General features: G+C 49.2%; 1 protein-coding gene across 1 annotated transcript in view; it reads right to left on the minus strand.

Annotated features, from left to right (window-relative positions):
• The window catches only part of MYH10 (myosin heavy chain 10), a 92,030-nt gene that overhangs the window by 63,649 nt on the left and 5,073 nt on the right, over window positions 1–23,308 (minus strand). The window contains exon 3 of the mRNA XM_050981414.1: window positions 14,559–14,715. Coding sequence (XP_050837371.1) covers window positions 14,559–14,715 — 157 coding nt within the window. The remainder of the gene's footprint in view (window positions 1–14,558; window positions 14,716–23,308) is intronic.

The following is a 23,308-nucleotide window of genomic DNA, read 5'->3' on the forward strand; positions in this document are numbered from 1 at the left end:
TGGGCTGCTCCCAGGGCTGCCAGCAGTGACTCTGCAGCAGCTCTGGCCAGCACAGGCTGGAGGTGACACAGGACAGCACAGAGCATTTGTTCCTGCAGGAGAACCAGCTGAATGAAAGCCAGGCTGGTCCTGTGAGTGGAGCTGAAAGTTAGCACTTCTCAGCTTTAGTATTTACTGAGGCATTTCTTTAAAGAGACAAGTTGATTTCTTACATCCCAGAAATAACTTCACCCTAATTTTGGCACTGTGGCTGGGCCATTACCTCAAAAAGCACAGCCTCCTCTAAACTACACCTCTTCAGTTTAGCACTTCAAAAAAGTTAGCACAGCTAGCTTTGGCTTGAAGTTTAAATAAATTAAACTTCAGTGTGAGTTTCTCAATGCTTTGTATCATGGTATTTGTTACCTGTGCAATTGCCATGCAATGCTACTGTGCCATAATACACACTACAAATGAATTTTCTTACACAATTAAATTGAAGGAAAATCTACAATTCCAGAAAGTTGTATTTATTTGCCACTGCCAGAAGCTGCAGCAAGTGCAGCCAAGCTTTTTCACTTTCCTGTCCAGGAGCCTGAATTGACATGGCCCTTACACAGTCAATTATCTGCACTCAAGCATGTCCCTCCAAACCCATCTCTGTGTCCATCTGGACTCTGAAGCTCACCGAGCAGGAAAGGGGAAGGAAGACAGCAGCAAGCTGCAGGTTGTGCCTGGTCCTGCCTCCCTTGTGCTGATGGCCATCCCAGCACCCAGCCCTGACCCCCAGCCCACACAGGGAGGCTGGGGGTGATGCCCAGGCAGTGCCAGGTGCCCTCTGGCCCAGGAAGGAGCTGATCTGCCCAGAGCCCCTCTGACAATGACTAACCTGGAATGGTTATTGGTGGTTTCTTTAGCTCCTTCTCCCCCAGCTAACTCAGCTGACACCGTGTGCCTGCAGCCCTGATTTCAGAGCAGGTGCCTGCCCTGCTCAGGGCTGCAGCAGCCTCTCCTCAGCCTGTCTGCAGGGACAGCACAGGAGCTGTGTCCCAGACCAGTTTCCAGGCACTCAGACACCCAGCCTGTGCCTGGCTGTGCTCCAGGCACCCTTCACTCTGCTGACACTCTCAGCATTGCAGATGCCCAGATCCCCCCCACCGTCTGACTGGGAATGAATGGGAGGAGGCATTTGGAGCTTCCCCGAGTGGAGTGCCCAGCCAGAAAGGCATTTTTGGAATTAGCACTCATTCACAGACCTAGGAACGCAACTCCACAGGTGTCCTACCTGCCCTGGGCTTTAACCTCTCTCTGACTGCAATTCTTATCAAACAGTGACTTTTATACAGACACTGACTGGATCACAATCCTCTTCTTTAATGAAACAAGTGTGCCAGGGTGAAAAAAGTTAAATCTGCCTTGCCAGCTCGGGCTGGAAGGAAAGCAATGGGCTACCACACATCCAGCCAGCAGGACAGCATGCACAGGAAAATGGTTCCTATTTGCAGGTGATCATTGGTCCTTCCTCAAACCCAAGCACAAAATTCTGGTGGGTCATTCACTCTGGCACAGCCTTTCCTTTTCCCTGTCCAGAGCAGTGAGCAGATGCCACCCACATTTCTGGAGCTGACATTTAAAAACTCCAGCTTCTTTGGGAGGTGGAGGAGGCAAGTTCTTGGATATTTCTCAAGGAGGAGAAATCACAATCATTGGCTTTCTACAAAGAGCCCTGTGCAGGGAGCAGAGGGCTCCTGTTTATTTGTAGGTGGTGTTTCATGCTCAGGTGCCACTCAGCCCATCCCAGGAAAAGCTCCCTGGCTCCTGTTTGTTGTGGATGCAGCTCCAAGGAGCTGCTGTGTGTGTGCCCTGTGCTCTAGGTGAACAGGCTCAGATATCAATCTACCCAAGGTCATTTAAAAATTGCATTCCTGACAAGTCCTGTGAAAACAGGGCAGTGCCTGGGGGAGAGGGACCTTCCCAGCAGCACAGATTTGCTGCTGCCAGAGCTCTCCCAGGCCTGCTCCATAAATGCCACATGACAAGGAGAGCACACAGGTGTCCCCAGCCTGCCACTCCTCAAGTCCAAGCTCCCCAATTATTTTCTTTTTCCTATTTTCCTGCTGGGCTGATAAACATGGGAAGAGATCTGGTTACAGAGATGAAGCATGCCTTTTTAATTTGTGTTTGCCTTTAAAATGTTGCCTGGTTACTCCCTAAACTATCATCAAACACTTAGCAATGTGACAGTGACTCCCAACAAACACCTCTGCCCAGAGCCAGCAGCAAGAGTGACAGGCACAAGCTGGTTTGCTGGGCACCTACCAGGCCAAATGTGCCCTGGCACACCCCTGGCACCACAAGAGCTCTGCTTATTCTGCATTTCACCTCCATGGCAGCTCACCCTCCTCAGTGCTGGGCACCTACCAGGCCAAATGTGCCCTGGCACACCCCTGGGCACCACCAGAGCTCTGCTTATCCCACATTTCACCTCCATGGCAGCTCACTCCCTCCTCAGTGCAGCTCTGCAGCTTCCCAAAGGCAGGGCAGGAATAAATCAGCAGGAATAAATGAAGGCAGCCTGCAGGAATAAACCAGCACTGTGCCCCCAGTGACCCATCCAACACTCCAGGGCACTCTGCAGGGAGCAGGACACTTGCTAATAACACCAAGTTGATATTTTGAGTTTTAACACCTAAATTTCACCAAGTTACACGTGTTTAAAGTTTTAAAGAAGCTGAACCTGCACATGGGCAAGGCACCTGATGTGACACATCCAGCAGTGCTGGGCAGTGTCACTGTCACCCTCCCCAGCAGGGCTCAGGTGACTGGAGGATGGAAACAGCACAGGTATCTCCAGGAAAGGTGAGCAGGATCACTGCAATATCCTTGAGCAGCTGAAAGGAACTCTGGAAGGGAGAAATTCCCCAGGACACTTCAGGAGAAGCCATCTCTCTTGGTACACCTTCAGAATGCATTTCTTTTTTTTCTTCTTGCCCTGTTGTCACCAGCTCGTCCACATATTGGTGGGGTTTGACATCCAACCCTTATTTCTCGGAAACTGTCAAACAATGAACTTGCAGAAATTCTCATTCTTTCTCCTAAAAGGTGTAACATTAATTTATACCAGAGGAAAGATCAAATTCAGGTGCAGCCCACTCCTCGTGGTATGCAGTGGTTGTAAGTCCTAGAATAATAACATTTATTTGCTCCATCACTGCTCAGACACTTTTCTCTCAGAGCTGAAACTGCTCAGCCATCCCTCCATGAGGAATTACATCAACCCTGTCCCTGCAGCCCAGCTCCAAAGGCCACTCCAGCAGGGCTGCTCTCCATCACTCAGCAGCTGCCAGCCCTGGTGTTCACCTGGCTCCCACAGAGCCTGACACAGCCCAGACACAGCCAGTGTCTGCTGCACTTCCTCTGCTGCCTGAGAGCTGCCAGCTGCCACACACCTCTGACAGCAGCACTTCACTCTGCCCCCACTGCAGGGCATCTCCAGGCTGCAGGGAAGGGTCAAACACCTCCTCACTGGGGTGGAGAAACACTCCAGGTGTCCCTGCTATCTGGGAAGTTAAAGTGACAACAGCTTTTATTAAAAAGGAAAGAAAAAAAAAAAGGCTTTTCCTGGGATGGGCTGAGTGGCACCTGAGCATGAAACACCACCCACAAATAAACAGGAGCCCTCTGCTCCCTGCACAGGGCTCTTTGTAGAAAGCCAATGATTGTGATTTCTCCTCCTTGAGAAATATCCAAGAACTTGCCTCCTCCACCTCCCAAAGAAGCTGGAATTTTTAAATGTCAGCTCCAGAAATGTGGGTGGCATCTGCTCACTGCTCTGGACAGGGAAAAGGAAAGGCTGTGCCAGAGTGAATGACCACCAGAATTTTGTGCTTGGGTTTGAGGAAGGACCAATGATCACCTGCAAATAGGAACCATTTTCCTGTGCATGCTGTCCTGCTGGCTGGATGTGTGGTTCTGTCCCTTCCTGAGCAAGGTTTGAGATAAATCACAAGAGCCACGCTCCAGGTTTGCTGCTGGTGAGCACATGAGGTTAATAATTAGCAGTGATCCATAGCAGAGGTCACCCAAAGCCTGGTCCTGGTTTACCCTGCTCTTGTTCCAGTGACCCACAGCTCTCAGACAGGGATTTCTGGCATGTCCCAGCACACGGGGTGGCCACGCTCGTTATTCCCTCACCCAGCACAGCCCCAGCCTGGCCCAGCTGGGAATTGGGACTGGTTTAGAAATCACGAGTGAGGCATTTGCAACATTAGCTCGAAATTCCCCAAATTCCTGAGGAGAAAAGTGTGACGTGCTCAGCCTGGCAGCCAGGGCTGAGTCAGCAGCAGAGGACAAAACAAACAGGACTCTGTCCTGCCCACTGCAGCAGCTTCCCCACCACAGCAGCCACAACTGGCACTTGGTCTGACTCTTTAGCCCTAATTAAGCTGGAAGAACCTCAAATATGGTTTAGTTTTCACTGTCAGTCTTTCACTCCATTTATTAATAATCATTAAGAGAAGCTTTAGCAGAATTAATTCAGAAACTGCAGCAGAGCTGCTGTGTTTGTGAACAGCACTTCATGGGTAACGTGCTGCTCACCCAACAACCTCCAGCAGGAGATTGATCTGCTGTAATTCAGGAGATGAGCAGAGCACACAAGGCAGCTCCAGTCTGGGGAAGCTCCCTGGGCTGGGTGAGTGCTCCTGATGCCCACAGTGCCCAGCTCAGTGCCAGGCCACAGCTGGGGCTCACAGGGGGTTTCAGCAGCTCAGCTGAAGGGCAGTGACAATCCACAGGGAAAAACTGCCCTGGCCAGAGCTGCCAGGACTTGCTGCCTGACACCCACAGAGCCACCACCACACAGGGGAGCAGATCCCTGCCTCCCTCCAGCCCTTCATGCACCCAAGGAGCCCTCCCAGGAGAAATGAAAACCCACACAGGCCACCCCTACACTTACATTTCGGTCCTTATTTGCATTCTGCTTAGCAGTAACCTGAGATTAGTAGGAGCTGGCCAGCCACAGGCTGGAGAAGGTTTATTTGGACTGCAGAGCCTCAGCACAGCAGTGGTTTCCATTCTTCATCAGCCCTGCTTAAGTTGTTCTGCTTCCCACGTAGAACAATTTTGTTTAGACAAAGATTACACTGTCCACTGAGACAATGACTCAACCTTTAGCTTTAAGATCTGCCATGTAAGCTCACTCATTTAACTTTTGCTCTTCTCCTTTCCAAACAAACAACCAAGCACCAACCACTTAACAGAAGGGGCTGGCAGCTCTCCCTGCAGTGACCTCCTTCCCAAGCTGCCTGATCCTGCCTGAACTGCACAGTCTGGAGAGACAGCAAGTGTGACAGCAGTGCCACAGCAGGGCCCTGCCTTGGTGCTGTGCCCAGCCACACACAGGGCACAGACCACCCCCAAAGCAAGGCCAGGCATGGACATGCGAGGCAGCCACCAAATCCTCCTGCAGTCTCCTGATCCATGTGCTCCTGTTTATGGATTCCTGATCCATGTATTTCTGATCCATGAATTCCTCCAGACTCCTAATCCATGTGTTCCTGTTCATGTGTTCCTCACCCAGCCACAGACACTCATGGCAGGCACCAAATCCTCCTACAGTCTCCAGATCCATGTGCTCCTGCTCAGGTGCTCTCCAGACACTCATGGCAGGCACCAAATCCTCCTGCAGTCTCCTGATCCACATGTTTCTGATCCATGCATCCCTGCAGTTTCCTGATCCATTGTTCCTGTTCATGTATCCCTGCAGTCTCCTGGTCCATGTGTTCCTGTTCAGGTATTTCTGCAGTTTCCTGGTCCATGTGTTCCTGTTCATGTATCCCTGAAATTTCCTGGTCCATTGTTCCTGCTCAGGTGTTCCTCCAGTCTCCTGATCCATGTGTTCCTGTTCAGGTGTTCCTCCAGTTTCCTGGTCCATTGTTACTGCTCAGGTGTTCCTGCAGTTTCCTGATCCATGTGTTCCTGTTCATGTATCCCTGCAGTTTCCTGATCCATGTGTTCCTGTTCAGGTATTTCTGCAGTCTCCTGGTCCATGTGTTCCTGTTCATGTATCCCTGCAGTTTCCTGATCCATGTGTTCCTGTTCAGGTATTTCTGCAGTCTCCTGGTCCATGTGTTCCTGTTCATGTATCCCTGCAGTCTCCTGGTCCATGTGTTCCTGTTCATGTATCCCTGCAGTCTCCTGGTCCATGTGTTCCTGTTCATGTATCCCTGCAGTCTCCTGGTCCATGTGTTCCTGTTCATGTATCCCTGCAGTCTCCTGGTCCATGTGTTCCTGTTCATGTATCCCTGAAGTCTCCTGGTCCATGTGTTCCTGTTCAGGTGTTCCCCACCCAGGCTTTAAGCCCCCACGATATCCTGAGGCACAGACTATCAGAGTTTAGCTCTGCTATTAAAAATATGCTTCTTTTTGCTGTTCTGGACATGTTATCTGCAAATTTCAAGTAATGATTGTTCCTGCATAGGAAGAGATGGGTGGAGGAGGCTCCCTATTCCCTGTTCCAGTTCAGATTCAGACTTCTGTTACATCTGACCTGAATTGTCATTTCCTTACTGAAGTTTTGCTCATTCTGGTTGCTCTTTCAATGTCTCCTGTTCCATTTCCTCTCTGCCCAAAGCAGGGCAGCCCAGGGCTGTACAAAGTGCAGATTAAATCACAGAATGGTTGGGGTTGGAAGGAACTTTAGAGATCATCCAGCTCCACTCCAGCCATGGCAGGGACACCTTCCACTGTCCCAGGCTGCTCCCAGCCCCAGTGTCCAGCCTGGCCTTGGGCACTGCCAGCCCCAGCTGCTCTGGGCACCCTGTGCCAGGGCCTGCCCACCCTCCCAGAGAACAATTCCTTCCTAATCTCTCATTTAAACTTCTGCTTTGTCAGTTTAAATCCCTTCCCCCATGTTCTGTCACTCCATCCAGTGTCCCTCTCCAGCTCTCCTGGAGCCCCTTGAGGCACTGGAAGGGGCGCTGAGGTCTCCCCAGAGCTTTTTCTTCTCCAGGCTGAATAACTCCAGTCCTCAGAGCATCATCCTGGAGTCTCCCCTGGCCTGGCTCCAGCAGCTCCAGGTCCTTCCTGAGCTGGAGGCAGCTCTGCAGGTGGGCTCTCACCTGGGTTTGTGCTTGCCACTCTATGGATTCTATAACTATTTGATTATTATAGATGGGTTGTATGCATTATGAAAAGAGAAAGAAAATGTGTCGAGTCTATGGAAAAATGTTTCTTAGATTGATCCTTTTCCCACTCACTGCTCACATTCTCTACCTGATTTACAGCCACTGCTGCTTTTAGATGTCCCCAGACCCTCCATCCCCCAGCTCCTGCAGAAGCAGCAGCTCCAGCATTCCCATGGAGTCCATCTTTCCCAAGAGGAATGCAGGTTCCAGGGTTTGCAGCAGCAACTCCCAAACCATAAAAAGCACAAAACAATGGGCAAGATTGACCAATCTTTAACTAGTCCTCTGCCCATAGGAAGGCCTTTCCTCACACTGCTACAACCCCTCTTGGTTAGGATTGTTATCAAACTCCTTTTGCAAAGCTGATCATGGGCACAGTGCTGTGAGCAGGACCCTCAGAGATGGCTCCAGCAGCTCCCACCTGGCTGCTCTGCTGCCAAATGCTTTGGTGCACCACAGTCCATCAGCTATTCCACCTCTGAGATTAAGGAATTGGCTCTTGCAGATTTTCTATTTTCAGCATTTTCTATTTACCAACCCTTCAGAGAATGATTTCCTGCTCTTTTTCTCAAGTTTTCCACAAGAAAATCCCTGAGCAGCTTCACAGCAGACACACATCAAAAGGCAGACACCTATTTTTTCTTCTGCATTTCCTTCTCCACACCATCTGATGGCTTTACCCCCACTTTGAAAAAAACCCAAGAGCAGGATGAATTTGAATGGCCCAGGGTGATCAGAAAGCCATGAGCTTTTATTCACCTTGCTCTCTGAAACAGATGCACAACACCTTACAACCCTGAGTCCTTGAGGAAGGCTCCAAAGCCTGCCAGGAGTACCTGAGAGCATCAAGCCTGGACAAGTGAGAGGAGGCTGGGGATGCACCAAGACAGAAATTGGTAATTGTGCTGCTGCTGTGAGCCTGGGGTCCCAGACAAGGAGCAGGAGAGTCCTCACCTCTGGGGTCCCAGACAGGAAGCAGGACAGCAGGACAGCCCCCACCTCACCTCTGGGGTCCCAGACAAGGAGCAGGACAGCAGGACAGCCCCCACCTCACCTCTGGGGTCCCAGACAAGGAGCAGGACAGCCCTCACCTCTGGGGTCCCAGACAGGAAGCAGGACAGCCCTCACCTCTGGGGTCCCAGACAGGGAGCAGGACAGCCCTCACCTCTCCCCACTGGCCAAGGGATAAACGCTGCTCTGCTGCTCCCTTGCCAAAGGACAACAAATTTAAGAGGAAGGGGGAGGCAAAAGGAGCTGCAGCGAGTGCTGGCAGGGGCAGGGTGGCCTAGCTGCCCTCTCAGCCCAGGAATGCAGGCAGGGCTGACCAGCCCCAGCTCTGTGCCCAGCACGGCTCTCACGCTGCTCCCGAGATTAGAACACGTCGCAGGTTTTGTTACATCAAGGCATTGCTGCTTGTGCCTGTCATCCAGGCTTGGGCCAAGCAGAAGCAAATTATCCATTTCACAACTACCTAGAAATAAAAGGAGTTTAATTTAAAGGAAAGCTTCGGTGCAGGAGCAGGTGCTGACTGAGTGATCACACGAAATGATTCATCTCATGAATGATTTCCCAAGTTGGGTGCACTTAGCCTTGAATTCCTGTCTGTAGGCACAGTCACAATTCAATTATAAGGCCAGCTTGCATAGCAAGTTTTAAAATTAAAGTCATCTCTGCTTGCTCAGAATATCCACCAAAAATCCCATGGAAGTGGCTCATCTATTGCAGCATTGCACTTCAGAAGGGAGAAGAAAACCCAGGCACGGAGGAAACTAAAAATTCCTTATGTAACAATTGTCACCCTTGTGACATTTGTAAATACAACAAAGTTACTGAAATTATGTAAAAAAAGATGCCAACTCCAAGCAATTAAGGCTTCAGAGAGAGCTGTGCCCTGGAAGTATCATCATTGCTAATTAAGTGCCCAACCTTGAGCTGAACAATCAACAGGGATCCAGTCCCATTTTGACACAGAGGAGGACAAAGGTCAGTAAAGCACTAAACCTTTCCAACAAGAACAAAAAGAGTTTCAAATGCAGTTTCTAGAACCAGGTTGTGTAAGCTCAGTAGGTACCTGCTACTGGTGCCATTCACAGCTGGCCAAGCAAGGTCCAGGGATTTCAACCATGACAACTCCCAGCCCCTGAATCCCACAGGGGGCAGGGATCTTGATACCAAGAGACAGCACACAAAAGTGAGGGCAAGGGGATGAAATATTGCAAAACAAGTTCAGCTGACAGCAGTATTTATCATTTTACTTCAGATTCAAAAATAACAAGGCAGGAGACTTTCAGCATGATGGATTTCAGTTTTTCCTACTTTGTTTCTTGCTTCAGGAATCTCCCTGCACTCAGCCACGCAGACACTGCATGAGAGACTGCTGGAGGTGTACAAGCAAGCTGGGTGTTAGTGGTGATCTCACCTGAGTATTTATACTCCACACCTGCCTGAGTGGACCAAGGGAAAGCCCAGAATTCTCCATGTAACCATAAAGGGATCTATAAATCCTCCACATGACATTTACCAAGCAGCCAGTTCTGCTGGGATCACCATCCTGCACTTTGTAACTCCTTAAAAGGCCTTGGGGACCCTTTGGGGAAGCCAAGATGGAATGAAAATACCAAGAACATTAATGGCACATTTATCAGGTTCCATCTGCTCCTCACAACAGAGAACACCAACCATCACTCCCAACTTTTCCAGTCTCAGAGCAATTTTTCCCTCTTCCATTTGAAGATTTAAGAGACCTTTAAAAGAAAAAAAATGTCTTCTTTTAGTTTCAATTCTTTTCTTCCATATCTGTGGGTGGCTATGCCCCCAAGGGAGGACTTAAATCAAGCTTAAGCACAAATATAGCTGGAGAAGATGTTTTGAAGAGAGGAGCATTGCACCTGGAGGCAGTTCTGGCTTCTCCAACACCAAGTGTTCCCTTCCCCTCTCAGGCTGTTTCCGATAAACCTTCTCTGCAACAGGATTAAAGGCAGCCTAAAATATCACTGCTAATTTGGGGCTCATCAAGATGTCCTCAGGGAAACAGGATAAAAAGGAGAGACTAAGCATAATTATACAGGAGTAATGTTAACAGGCAAGCTGGGCTCTAGCAACAAAAAGTCAACAAGTTTTCCTTAATATTTCCTCCGAAGCACTTGTATGTCACTGAACAGAGGCACAATAAAACAAAGCCACACTTCCTCCAGAAATCCTGTGGGAAAACTGGAAGGGAAGAGGGAAAAGAGAAAGTCAGCTGTGGAAAAAGCACTAGAGAAAATTTTGTGAGTGCTGCTTTTGCACAATCAGATCTCCCTTGTTGGTAAAGTATTGTCACAGCCCTATCAGCCCCAGAAAATTCATTTTTTCTCAAAGAAAATCCTGCTCTGTGGCAAATTTTTATGGCCCACAACTTTGAGCAGGACTGAAGAAAACCAGCAAGGCTTGAAAATTGTATAACCAAGCAGAATTAAGGTCAACATTGGCACAGGATTAGGACAGCAATTCCTTCTGATCATGTCAGCAATGCTGTGTGGGGCCAGCCCAGCCCAGCCCATCACCCCTGGCCATGGGTACTCCCTGCTTCACCTCCTCCTCAGGGAAATGAAGGGAAAGTGCAGCAGAAATCCACTAAACCACCTGTCAAGTAACACCCTCCTACCACAGCACTTTGAAAAATAATTACTGGGGGAAAGAGAGGGGAAATCCAGTCTGGAAAGCTGAATTGCAGGTTATTATCTTCTGTGGTCAGGCACTGGGTAATGAGGCTTTTCCTGGAGAGAAAGCCTGACTGGCACAAGTAGAATGCAGCCCAGCTCCTGCCTGTCTCCAACAGGAGCACCCTCAACTCAATCTGTGATGCCACTGCTGCAGAAAGGGCAGCACTCAGCCCGAGTTTGCTTTTCCCTGCAGAACCTACCCCAGATCCCTGTTCCCTCACAGTTCATCTGCAACACCCAGAAATGGGCAGCATTCCTGCACCTCCCAGAGCTCCTCCTGCCTGCCTGGGGCACCCATCCCCTCCAAAGTGGGCTCTCAGAGCCATGCTGGGTGGGGGTCACACTCTTCCCCCAGCCTCTGCCCTCTGTCTTTGGCAAGCACTGCCCCCCATCTCCAGCCCATTGCTCCCTCTCCAGAGGGCACAGGGAGGGCTGACAGGGGGGCAGGAGGTCCCCCCAAACAGGAAATTCTTCAGGGGCCAAGAACAGAGCAGGGTTTGATGGCAATGCTTCCACACAGACTCTTCCACCACAGCACACATGGAGAACTGCAGGGATTCCTTTGTACCCCCAGTTTAGGAAATCTCAGAGTGTTCCAGCAATGTTTAACACAAGGAATAACTGTGGAGATGCACATACACCAGTTCTGCTGGCCAGAAAAGCCTTTGCTTTCATAATCTAAATAAAAATCTCCATTTTCTTATTTAAGCACAAATATTGAAACACACAAAACCTCAGCAAAGCAGAAACTGGAAGCTGAGCTGTGACTGTCCATGCTCTGAATTAGAGGCATGAAAGCACTGAGAACCTGAGTAACACTTTACTCACTGTGCCCAATCCTCAGCACAGTAAAATTGTGGTTTCAGAAATCAGCTTGCTCAGAGTCACAGCTCAGGTCCAGGTATCCTGTTAATCACAGTAAACAGCTCACAAACACCTGGAAATGAGTAGTTTGTGATTAGCTGCAAGGAAAATAAACATGATTATACTGCACAAAATACCACTGAACAGGCCAGGAAAATCCAGCCAACCACTTTCATTAATCTAGATTAGTGGCCAGGATATTTCTGTTAGGGGAAGGTCATATTCTCCAAAGGAATTGCATTCCTATGGTTTCAATTTCAGGTCTGAATCCTAATAATTAAACTTCAGACGTCAAACACTGAAACACAGCAGCCGTTCCTATCAAGAGGAACCTGTGGACATGCTGCACCAGCAGAAGCAGGACCTCAATAACACTGGAAGAGCTCCTCTCCCCAGCCCTCTGTGCCACCCCAGCTACATGCACAGGCACAGACAGGAACTGCACAGCAACACTTTCACAAGCATGTGTCAGTAACTTATCAGCAACAGCATCCTGGCCAAGGATTCTGCTGCACACAAATGCCTGCAGACACCTCTGATGATTAATCTGCAGCCTTTGGATTAACCCAGCTCATGGTTACAGACACACTTCTACCAGGCAAAACTTCCTGACACACATTTTCTGTTTCACTGAAGACTGGGTGCTGACTAAAACACAGGGCAGAGTTAGAAGAAATGAGAGACATTCTGCACATTGTGTTAAATACTTGATAGGGAAAACCCATCCTCACCAAGCCCTGGGCACACTCAGTAGCTGACCTTGTGTTGCCACTGATAACCAGAAACAAACAGAATAATGTAATCATCTGCTACTGTTAAGACAAATATTACTTGGTGCTCTAATGACTACAAAACCTTGCTTGTTGTAACTGCAAGTTTTATTTACATGGAGACAAAGTTCCCTGAAGTGTCTCTCTGCACCAGGGGCCCTGGAAGCAGAGAAGCAGCAGGGTCAGTGCCAGAGCCCCCCACTCCACCTGGCACAAACACTCACTGCTCCCCCTCACCAGCACTCATGCCTGTGCTGGAGCTTGTATTTGTCCCTGCAATGCAGCTGTGCAGACAAATCACCAATGGGAAACTCACTAACTCCTGCAAATGCTTCCTAAACTGAACAGGGAGTGGCTCCATACAGGTGAGGGGCACTAGAAACACAGATTGAGCTACCCTTAAACAAGTGCTCCCCTAAATAATGGATCCCATTGCATGGATTTCATCTACTCTTATTCCAAGCTATGCCTTCATTAGTTCAGATGAGAACTCAGGCTCTCAAAACCAAAAAGCAAGCACAGAGAGATTTGATAGAGAATATAAACCTCCATGCATCAGAAGGAAAGAAAAGAGGGCTGTAACCAAACATATGCCACCATGTGCATTTTTTTTAATTCCACCTTCCAAAAATAGTACCATTTGTCCATGGAGCAGGATCTCCAGAGACACAAACGAGTTCCAGCAGGGTATGTGAGCAAATATATGGAGCACCCGGAGTGTGGTGACTGCTGACATTGACCTACTTTATTAGAGGACATTTGGCTCAAGGACATTTCAGTGTATTCTTGAGACCATTTCAAGAGGTGCTTTCAGACTGGGAAGCACTTAATCACAATCCACTTGAGACTGCTACAGAAAACTCCTTAAAATAAATCTTAAGGTTTGCCCTGCTATTATTCCACATGCACTTATGAGGGGTGCTCCAGCCTGAGCTGCTAGAGGCTGTTGTTCTGGTCAAGAAGTCAGTTTCTTTCACAAAAACACATGAAACAGAGCCCCAGGTACCCACTGGGAAGCAGAAGCACTCTTGGTGGCCCCAGTTTGCTACTCTCCCCCCCTTTCTGTCCCTGCATCACCCCACTCTGCTGGCACAGCTCTCCCGAGGTGAAAGGACACTCAGCAACCTGCAGTTGATTATTAAGCAGCCCTAAAGACAAAGTCACAATTCAAGAAACAAAGACTTGTGTGATGCACTTAAAGATGAAGTGTCTAAAAAAACCAAAAGTTAACATTTAAATGGTTTAACCTGGTAGCAGAAACAGCTTTCCCTCAGTTTGGGTGAAGTAGGTCAAAGAGCTCTTCCCCTCCTTCCAGCCCAAATTCAGCCACAGCACAACACACAGCAAGGTGTGCAGAGCTGGCTCCTGGTTACACACACCTGGCTGCAGAAAAATGCTGCTGTCCCCACATCTTCAACAGCCCCCTAAACATGAATCAGTATTGGAACGAGCTGTGCTTCCAAAACCCTGTGTCAGAAATGCAGCTGTGTGAGTTCAACAGCACGTGCTCATTTCTGTCACATCAGATTCAGTTTCCATGTTGGTCCAGCACAACCTTAAAGCCAAAATTCAAACCATGAGCCCTCCGTGAACTCACTCCATTCTGCTACAGACACACATCAGTGCAGAGAAAAAGAAAGGAACTCCTGCAGGTTAACTATTTCCCTGACCTCTTTTTGAGCTCAAACCCACCATTGTTCCATTGTCACCTCGGATTATTTGCCAGCTGCCAAACACCAACACTCTTATAGCACTGCCTTTCCAACCCCCCTCTTTCACTCTTCCTCCATCCAGAGCCAGTGCACAACATCTTTGGGCATGCAACTTAGCTCTTTTTTTGGGGAACAAAGTATTTCTGACACAACTCGCAGAGCAGCAATGGCTCAGCCCAGCTGTGCTGGTGTCACCTTGCTGCTGCACCTCAGCCAGTTACAAACCTGGCTCTCTCCCCCTCCTTAAAACCCTGACTGACTGCAGGGGGCTGGGAAGGGAAGCCCCAGCTGCAGGGACACTGAGGAGTGGCCAGGCAGTGCCAGAGCCCAGCCTGTCCTTACCTTGCAGCATGCACCTGTAGGCAGACTCGGAGATGGCGTAAATGTGCGGTGGCATCTCGTGGCGCTTCTTCCCTCTGTACATCTCAATGATGTTCTCTGAATAAATTGGGAGGTTCTTGTAAGGATTTATGACTACACAGAACAGCCCTGAATAGGTCTGGGAAAAGAAAAAATAACAAACATTTCTGTTAGTAAACAGTATTGAAATAAAGTCCTAAAGAACAGAAAGCCTTTTCACAGGCTCTAGAATATTTATCTTAAAACAAAATTGAGGTGCTTTTTGTAGAGCAACTCAAAGTGCATGCTATATTCAAATGATTGGTTTCTAGTTCTCTTAAAAGGCTCTTTAATTTCCTGCATAAAAAGTAATTTAAAGATAATAAGGCTAGGTAAATTTGAAGAGGAGTATCTGATCTCTTTCCCACAGACATTTAAATCTCTCTTCCGTTCGCCAAGTTCCAGCTCTATGGACACCTTTTGATGTTCAACTCCTTCAGTAAAATGTGCATTTCAAGTTAATTTCATTTTGAAGGAACTGATAATATCCATTGTTCTGTAAATAATCTAGATGAGGGAAGAGCCTATGTCAAACCACCATCGTTTCTGCTACCCTGTCACAGTCTCATAACCATCCATCCTTCCTGCCATCAGCCCTTTTCATCCCACAGAGGGGTCGCTCCCTCCCTTCCCAGCCCAGCTGAGGGACAGCCCTGCAGGTGTTTCACACCCTCCCTGCAGAGCTGACACTGCACAGAAGTGGACAAGCAGAGTGTCAAGGAACCAGGATAAAATGGACATTGCTGATTTCACTGAGCCATTTCTGTTCAGCCAAAATGCCCCAAGTGCCACAGGACTGAGCCCACACTGCAGCAATGCCCGCTGCATTGGGGCTGCACTTCCCTGTGACCCAAGCACTCTCCTCCAGCCCTGCTCCTGCAGTTCTTCCTGAGGAATCATGACAGAACAGCCCTGGCAGCCACAGACACTGGGTTAGGAGGGAGGACAGAGGAGCCTGGCCTGGCTCAGGATCAGGGGCTCTGACAGACACTGCTCCCTGCACACAGCACAGCTCTCCCTCCTGGGTGCTCCCTGGCCAAGGAATCTGCTTAGCCCCAGCCCCTCCAGCAGCAACCACACCTGACTGCTCTGAAGAAAGCAGAATATCTCATCTCTCCATTCACTGACTGCTCTGAAGAAAGCAGAATATCTCATCTCTCCATCACTGACTGCTCTGAAAAAAGCAGAATATCTCATCTCTCCCCTCACTGCTGTCTCCTCACATGCTTGGCAGCACGTTCCTTTTGGTCACTACTGAAATTCCCATCTTTACCAGCTCAGGAAGGGAACAGGAGAGACCAGGTTTGGCAGAAATAGGAAGCATCTCTCTGAATGTCAGGAAAACCACATCTCTTACCTCTGCAGGCTGAGAGGAGAAAAAGGATGGGGAGAACAAACAGAAAGCTTTAACAGCTGTTGAGAGCCCAAAATACTGAGCAGGTCACCCAGGGTATAACATTTGTCCATTTTAAAAACTATTTCTGCTACATTGGTATGAACACAGTAGCTGACAGGCCCAATCTGCCTTTTTTTTTTTCTTTTGTAAGTATAAGAAATTTTATCTGGAGGAAAAGGTGCCCCCCTGTCCTTTCTACACCTCCAGCAGCTTTTGGAAAGACAGGCAGAAGGTGTTCTCTGAACTGAGTCCAGGAGCACCATCAGCAAAGAGAAAGAACTTGGTTTTCAGCCAGATGTCCTGACACAGGGACATCTCATGTCCTTGCAGGAAAATAGTCCCTGTGCTTTGCTCAGATCTGCTGGATGATAACTGCAGGGCCTTACCACCTCAACAAGGTATTTCTTTCTCCAGAGAAAGGAAACACATCTTATCAGGGCAAGCGAGCCAAGCATAAAGAACAATTTATCAGTCATTAACTCAACATAACGTGGAGCTCTTGGCCAGTGGGCAGCTCCTCCCCAGCTCCTTTCCTACCACTGTCCCTTCTGCCAGCATCAGTGCTCCTGCCCTTCCTGACTGACCTGGAGAGTGCTGCAGACAAATGTCACACAGAGCTGGCTGGAAACAGCAGCACTTCCCTGCCCAGGCTCATTCCTGCTCCCTGGTGAAGGGAGGGAAGGCAGGACAGTTCTTTTAACAGCTTGCTGCAAACATGCAAGGAGCCAATTAACTGCTGAACAGAGGGCACCCCTTCCCAGCACCCTCCCTGGGCCAGCTGAGGTCACCCACATCCCTCTGCCACCACCAGCAGTGACACAGAGGCTCTGAGAACTGCCACAAGCCTGCTTCCAGTCCAGCCTTCCAGTGAGGGTAACCAGAAGAAGAAGATGTTTGCCAAGGCCAGCACAGAATCCCAGCTCAGAGCCAGGGAGCAGCACCTCCCCTGTGCTCCTCCAGTGCAGGCACAGCTCAGGAGGGAGCTGGTCACTGCTGAGTGCTGGGAGAGGAATTCCCAGGGCCAGAGTCCACCCCAGAGCTGTCCCAGCACAGCTCTCAGCAGTGCCAGGCACCACAAGGAGCTGAGGCCAGCAGGGCTCTGCCCTCCAGGAGAGCTCTGGATGCTCACCCTGCTCTGCCTCTCACCCACAGAGCCTCACAGAGGGGACATTTCCCTCCTGGGCTGCTGCTCCTCACCCACAGAGCCTCACAGAGGGGACATTTCCCTCCTGGGTTGGACTCCTCACCCAGTGAGCCTCACAGAGGGGACATTTCCCTCCTGGGTTGGACTCCTCACCCAGTGAGCCTCACAGAGGGGACATTTCCCTCCTGGGTTGGACTCCTCACCCAGTGAGCCTCACAGAGGGGACATTTCCCTCCTGGGTTGGACTCCTCACCCAGTGAGCCTCACAGAGGGGACATTTCCCTCCTGGCTGCTGCTCCTCCCCTGAGCCAGGACAGAGCTCTAAGGGAATTACTGCAAACCCACCTGCACTGCTGACCCCCTCCCAACACAACACCTTGACTGCTCTCCAGGTTCATCCAGAACTTTGTTTTGGCATTTTATGTTCCCAAAAGAAAGCTGTTGGTTTTTCCCCAGAATCACTGCCCTTGCCCAGACATAAATTAATTGATCTGGTAAACAATTTTTTTAAAAAATTAAGTGCTGGGAGAAAACAGCTCTTTGAAGATTATCCTTCTCTCCTCCCTCCAGTTGCTTTGGCATCTTTAGTTTACTTCCCCAGCACAGACATGGAGTAAATGTTACTATTTTAGCTACATGAAGAGTTAATAACCCAGCAAAACAAACTCAACAAACCTCTCTTGGTAACACCTAACCTGGAAGCCTTTCCAGCTATCTCCTGAAGCAGCAGCTGATGGACCTGTGAACCTGGAAGGAATGGAGCAGGCAAAGGCCAACACAACCAAAGCAGAGAGGGCCAACAAATGTCCTGGGCAACTGAAAAGGGTTCATTGAAAAATCTTTATATTGAACAGGGCTGAAGTAGAAGTTATAAAGCACAAAATTCTACATTTTGCAAGCGCTGGGATTGCTTTATTTGAAACTGAATCTAAAGGAGAGGTTTTTATCCCAGCCCATTCCCTCTGTGCCATGGCAGCTCTTTGCATGCAGCACCCTGAACTCCAACACCCTGATTTGCTGAGTGTCTTACCAGTTCCCTCTCCTGCTGTTTCCCTGCAGAATCTCAAAATGAGACCTTTCTCAAACCAGCACCACCCTGCACAGCCTTCATTTATTCACAGGAAGATGGAACTGAATTTTCCCAATTTCCTGACTGCAGCAAGCAATACATGAACATATTGGTGGGCTGGCTTCATGGCTTGGCAGGCACAGAAACACAGAAAGGATGCTTTTAATGAGCCAAATTAAATTGGGAGGGAGCAAATGGTACCAAAATCTTTCACAGCTGTTTTATAACTGCAAGTCTCACGGTGAATCACTGTGCCTAAAAAAGCAGGAAAGGGCTTTGTGCATGGAAACCAAACACATGAAAAGGAGAGTGTGTTTAAAACCCCTCAAAAAGCTTCTTGGTGAGCAACCCCAGGAGGAATTATCAAGAATATACACACATCTGCTTAACAAATGGACACCCACTGGATGAACTCTATCCTGTGGACTCTGCTGGAATTGTCAGGTGGGAATGAGAGCTGGGTGAGCTCCAGTAACAGCCCAGGCTGGATGGAGACCCAGCCTTCATTCATTTTTCAGCTGACAGAGGTGGATGAGCACATTAAGAATTGAAAGGCGAGCAGAGATGCTGATTCACCTTGAGCTGATGGATCAGCTGTTTGAACACATTCCTGCCTCCCCAGGAACAGACAGCACCAACCAGGACAGGACACCCTGGAATGCACTCTCCAGGCAGGGCTCCAGACACCAGCAGTACAGGAGAGCTCTGACTGAGAGCTTGGTTATACAAGCTCCCCTCCAGGACACTAAATGTGCATGTGAAGGCTTCCAGATGCTTCCAGCCTGTATCCAGTAGTTTATCATGCAGCAATTTGGGTTCTGGTAAGCTGTCCCAGCCTGCAGAGCTCAGGATCCTGGCACTGGCCTCTTTCAAACCCCATTCCATCCCAGCAGCCTGGCAGGGAGGTGGCTGTGAGTGAACAACTGGCAAAGAGGGGGAGTTATTCCCAGGTGAAACCACCTGGGAGTTCAGGCTCCATCTGGAGTGTGGCCTCATGGCCTGTCCTCCCTCACACCCACAGCATCCTGCCCTGTGCATGCACAGGGGGAGGTCAGGTAAGGAAAGGCTGGTGCTGTCCCTTGCAGGAACACTCCTGCTGGCTTGCTCTCCTGTGCCATGCCATGCAGAGGCCTCCTCAAAGCACCACTGAGACACCAGCACCATGCAGGTACAGCTGGGCACTTGGAACAACCTGTGATCTAACAATCCCCCCAAACACAGGCTCAGCCTTTAGCCTCAATTCTTCAAATATAAAAAGTGACAGGTCCACTCTATTACTACATAAATAATTAAGCTGAAGTAAGCATTTAGACAGCTCTCATTATTAGCTGAAACAGAAACCAGGCATTCCCAGCCCAGCACTGCATGCTTTAAGCACTATCCCATAACTAAGGGAGTGGAGCTCACTCTCCAGTTGACAAATTGCCTCAACAGAGCATTTTCTTTGCCTGGTTTTCACTTCCTGAGGTTACAGACTCACCTTTCACATTCCAAGCTGAGTTCCCTGAGCTAAACATGGTTTTCTCACAGAGCACCTTTTCTCCCTGAAATTATCCAAGCCAAGCCCTAAAGGAGGACAGGGACTCCTCAGCCCCAGAGGGGATGAAGGTGAGGCTGTGCCCTGGGGTGGGCACAACACTGCAATCAAAGGGTGCTCAACAAGGGCAAGGAACAGCCTGGGAATCTCAGATTAACTCAGGGCAGCCCAGCAGGAGAATGAGAAAGGGAAGGAGCCCAACACACCCACCAGGTAAGAAAGGAAAAGCTCAGCCCACACTATGGATTTGTCTGGGGATGCACTGCACATCTGGGGCTGAGCAGAGGCTCAGCAGGGCTGAGTTTCCACACTCCCAGCCCTCAGGTGATGTGCTCAGAGAGAACCCCCAGCCCAGCAGTGCCCTGCCCTGCCAGCTCCTCCTCTCACACAGACACACTCAGGGTCACAGCCTGGGCTCAAACTGCCTCAGCAACTGCTCAGGGCTAGAACATGAGCTGAGCTTGCAGCAGGGCTAAAGCAGAATTAAAATCCTTCCAGCAGGCTCCTGGAGAGCTGCATGTCAGAGCCTGACTGCTGCACAGACAGCCCTGCAGCAGTTCTGACCCAGGCACAGGGCTGGAGGGGTGTCCTCAGCACAATGCACCCACCTGAGCACCTGCACAGCAGAGAACAGAGCTAACTGCTGCTCCTTCTTGCACTCTTACCCCACCTTTTTACAGAAACACAGTTTGACAAGAACAAGCCCTTTTTCACACCTCTGCTTACCTGATTCACTTCTTGCAGTCCCTCAGACATTTCTAACCCTGCACACAGCTCCCTCAACTCGATCACATTTATGAGTCTTCCAAAATTCAGAGCCAACATAAAAAAAGTTCTTGTGTCAAATCAGCTCCACCAGTGAACCCCAGCATTTCTTCTGCCACATGCTGGGTATTAGATCCAGTGACTGACTTGTGGTAGGAAAAAGAATTAAGTAAGAAACTCCATTTCTTGCAGGTTTCTTTTAATACCAATCTTTGACAGTCAGTAACGTGAAACATTCCCAACTGGACCAGCAGGAAAATTAAAGCAATTAGACCACAGACGCTTATATAATCCCACAGATTGTTCTAGGTTACACTCAGGCCTCACAGGAGGCAGCAGCTTAACAGAAGGAACAGCTTAAAGACAGCTCCTCCAGTGCAGGGCTGTAAGAGCTGCCACCCACAGCAGGCTCTGGAACTGGGGACTGTGCCACAGCTCCCATTCTTTCCCTCTCCTACTCCAATAAAATGGAAAGTACATTCAAAAGTGAAATAACAGGGCTGCAGAGCCATTACAGAGGTAACAGTTGCAATTATCAACAAATACCTGCTGCAGTGTTTTACTTGCACAACAATGAGCACGTTTTCTACTTCACTGGTGCAAAGAAAGGCCAGCAGCCCTGTGCCAGGAGAGCAGAACCAGCAGGAGGCTTCCAGGAACTCACAGCCTCACATAAACAGCTTCCAACGCTTTTTCAAAAGTCTTGGCTTAAAAAAAGCCATGGGGGAGTGAGCAGGGAAGATAATGCACAGTTCACTGGAGTTTGGGGGACTCTGAAGCTGAATCTAGAGCAGCAAACCTCCTCACTCTAACCTGACTCAGCCCACAGCACACACACGGGGGTACCTGTGCCCACCTGAGCCCCCCAGGGCTCCCCACATCCCCCACCAGTCACAAGGGACCATCTGGACACTGGCACAGAGAAATTCTGTGTATTTCAATCCTCCTGGCTGAGTGGGGGCAGGAAGCAGTTAAGAAGAAGCTGCAATGATTTCTGAGGGTATCACAAAGCCACAGAACCACCTCTGGGCAAGGCCTTATCCAGGAAAGCTGGGCCTACCACAGATGTGGCAACAGGAATGGTTTTAAAATAAATCACTATAAAGCACATAGAATTTGGGGTACCTTGGGTTTTACAGCAGATAAAATTACAGCCTGTGTTGGAGTGAGCAATTCTTTCATCCCACCCTACTACAGTGGGAACTCTGACTGCACTAGCCAGACTTGTGGCCCTGCCAGAGCATCAGAAAAGGCACTCAGGCTCCCACTGAGTGGGAAATGTGCCATTTACCCCAGAACTGCTCCATGTTCAGCTGCACCCACCAGTCAGACCATTAACACCCAGCCAGCTGCAGCTCAGGTGTTGGATTCCCTGCAAAATCAGAACCTTGTGGCAAACCTGCACAGCCATGAGAGACCCACTGGCTCTGACAGGATATTTCTGGCCACAAGGCGATGCTTCTAAATTTAAAATACATTTTTAAAAGTGGGATTGAAGAGTCTTTCTTGCCATCAAAAGAGCTTTAAATGGCTGGGTAAAGTGTCACCTAATGTCTATCATAGCTTGTGACAAAGAATTAAGTGTGGTCTTGAAAGTGCAGCATGCAGGGCTGAGGGACTCTCACCATCCACCCTTCCCAGTGGATTTCATTTCTCCATCTCATTCTCTGATTCAAAGGCTTCTCCCCACCATGAAATCATATTCTGCAGACACAACCTGTGCACAAACCAAGCTCTAGGGCTGATATCTAGAAGCCTCCACGGTGGCATTTTACATGCAGGTCTTATAAAGATGTTTCCTCAGCCAGGGTACAGACCTCAGTGAGCCAAAACCTCTGACTAGAACTACTCCTTTCTTACACAACACCCCCAGAAAGCCACCTGGAACTCAGTTCATGGGATAAGGATATTCAGGAAGCACCATAAAACCAGTCTGAGCAAAATCATGTTTATTCCAAATCTTCAAAGGACCTCCTAAGCCTGTGGGTATTCCTCCTGGGTGCCCTCCCAGTGAACCACCTCCAGCTCCTGATCTGCAGCTGAAGGATGTCACTAATGCAGCCTGAAGCCAGGATTAAAGCTGGCCACTCCAAAGCAGGGCAGCCCCAGCAGTTCAGTTTTGAACGGGAGAATCAACGTTCACAAGCATTCACAAGCAAAACCCACTCCAGCAGGATATGAAGATCGATTCTGAGCATTAGTGACTCAAATGATAGGTAAGAAACATTGGTATCCCTAGAAAAGCACAGGATTTGGGGAAGTTCGGCCATGAAGCACAAAGAGTGAAAACTCCAAGCAAAGGCAGAAACAATGAAAAAACAACTAAACTACCTGCTGTAGGGGGCTGCACCTTCACAGAGCCAGCACTAACACTCCAAGTGAACCTTGTGGCAACCAATGCAACAGATGATGTAAAAGTGGAGCAAGAAATTAAAGTTATTCCATCTCCAAAGCAAAACTGGGATCACCATAACTGACACTCCAACCACCCTTGTACTGGTCCTGCTCCTTTTTATGTTCTGTGCTGCTATGAGCAGGCCCCAGAGGGACAGGACCAGGCAGTGACACCATGCCTTTACAAACCCTGACCTTCCATGTTCTCCACTTTGTTCACCTCCCCCAGCTCAGCAGTGGTGCTCAGAGCCTGAGATCAGCACACTTGGCAGGCAGCAGAGATGCTGCAAGTTCCAGAAACTGCTGGCCACCCCTACTTGGATGTTACATGAAACTCTTGGAGTGAGCATCAGTGCCCAGGTCACTGTGGGCCTTAGTCAGCCTCCTG

This window comes from Serinus canaria, chromosome 18 (genome assembly GCF_022539315.1).
Source record: "Serinus canaria isolate serCan28SL12 chromosome 18, serCan2020, whole genome shotgun sequence".
NCBI classification, from domain to species: Eukaryota; Metazoa; Chordata; class Aves; order Passeriformes; family Fringillidae; genus Serinus; species Serinus canaria.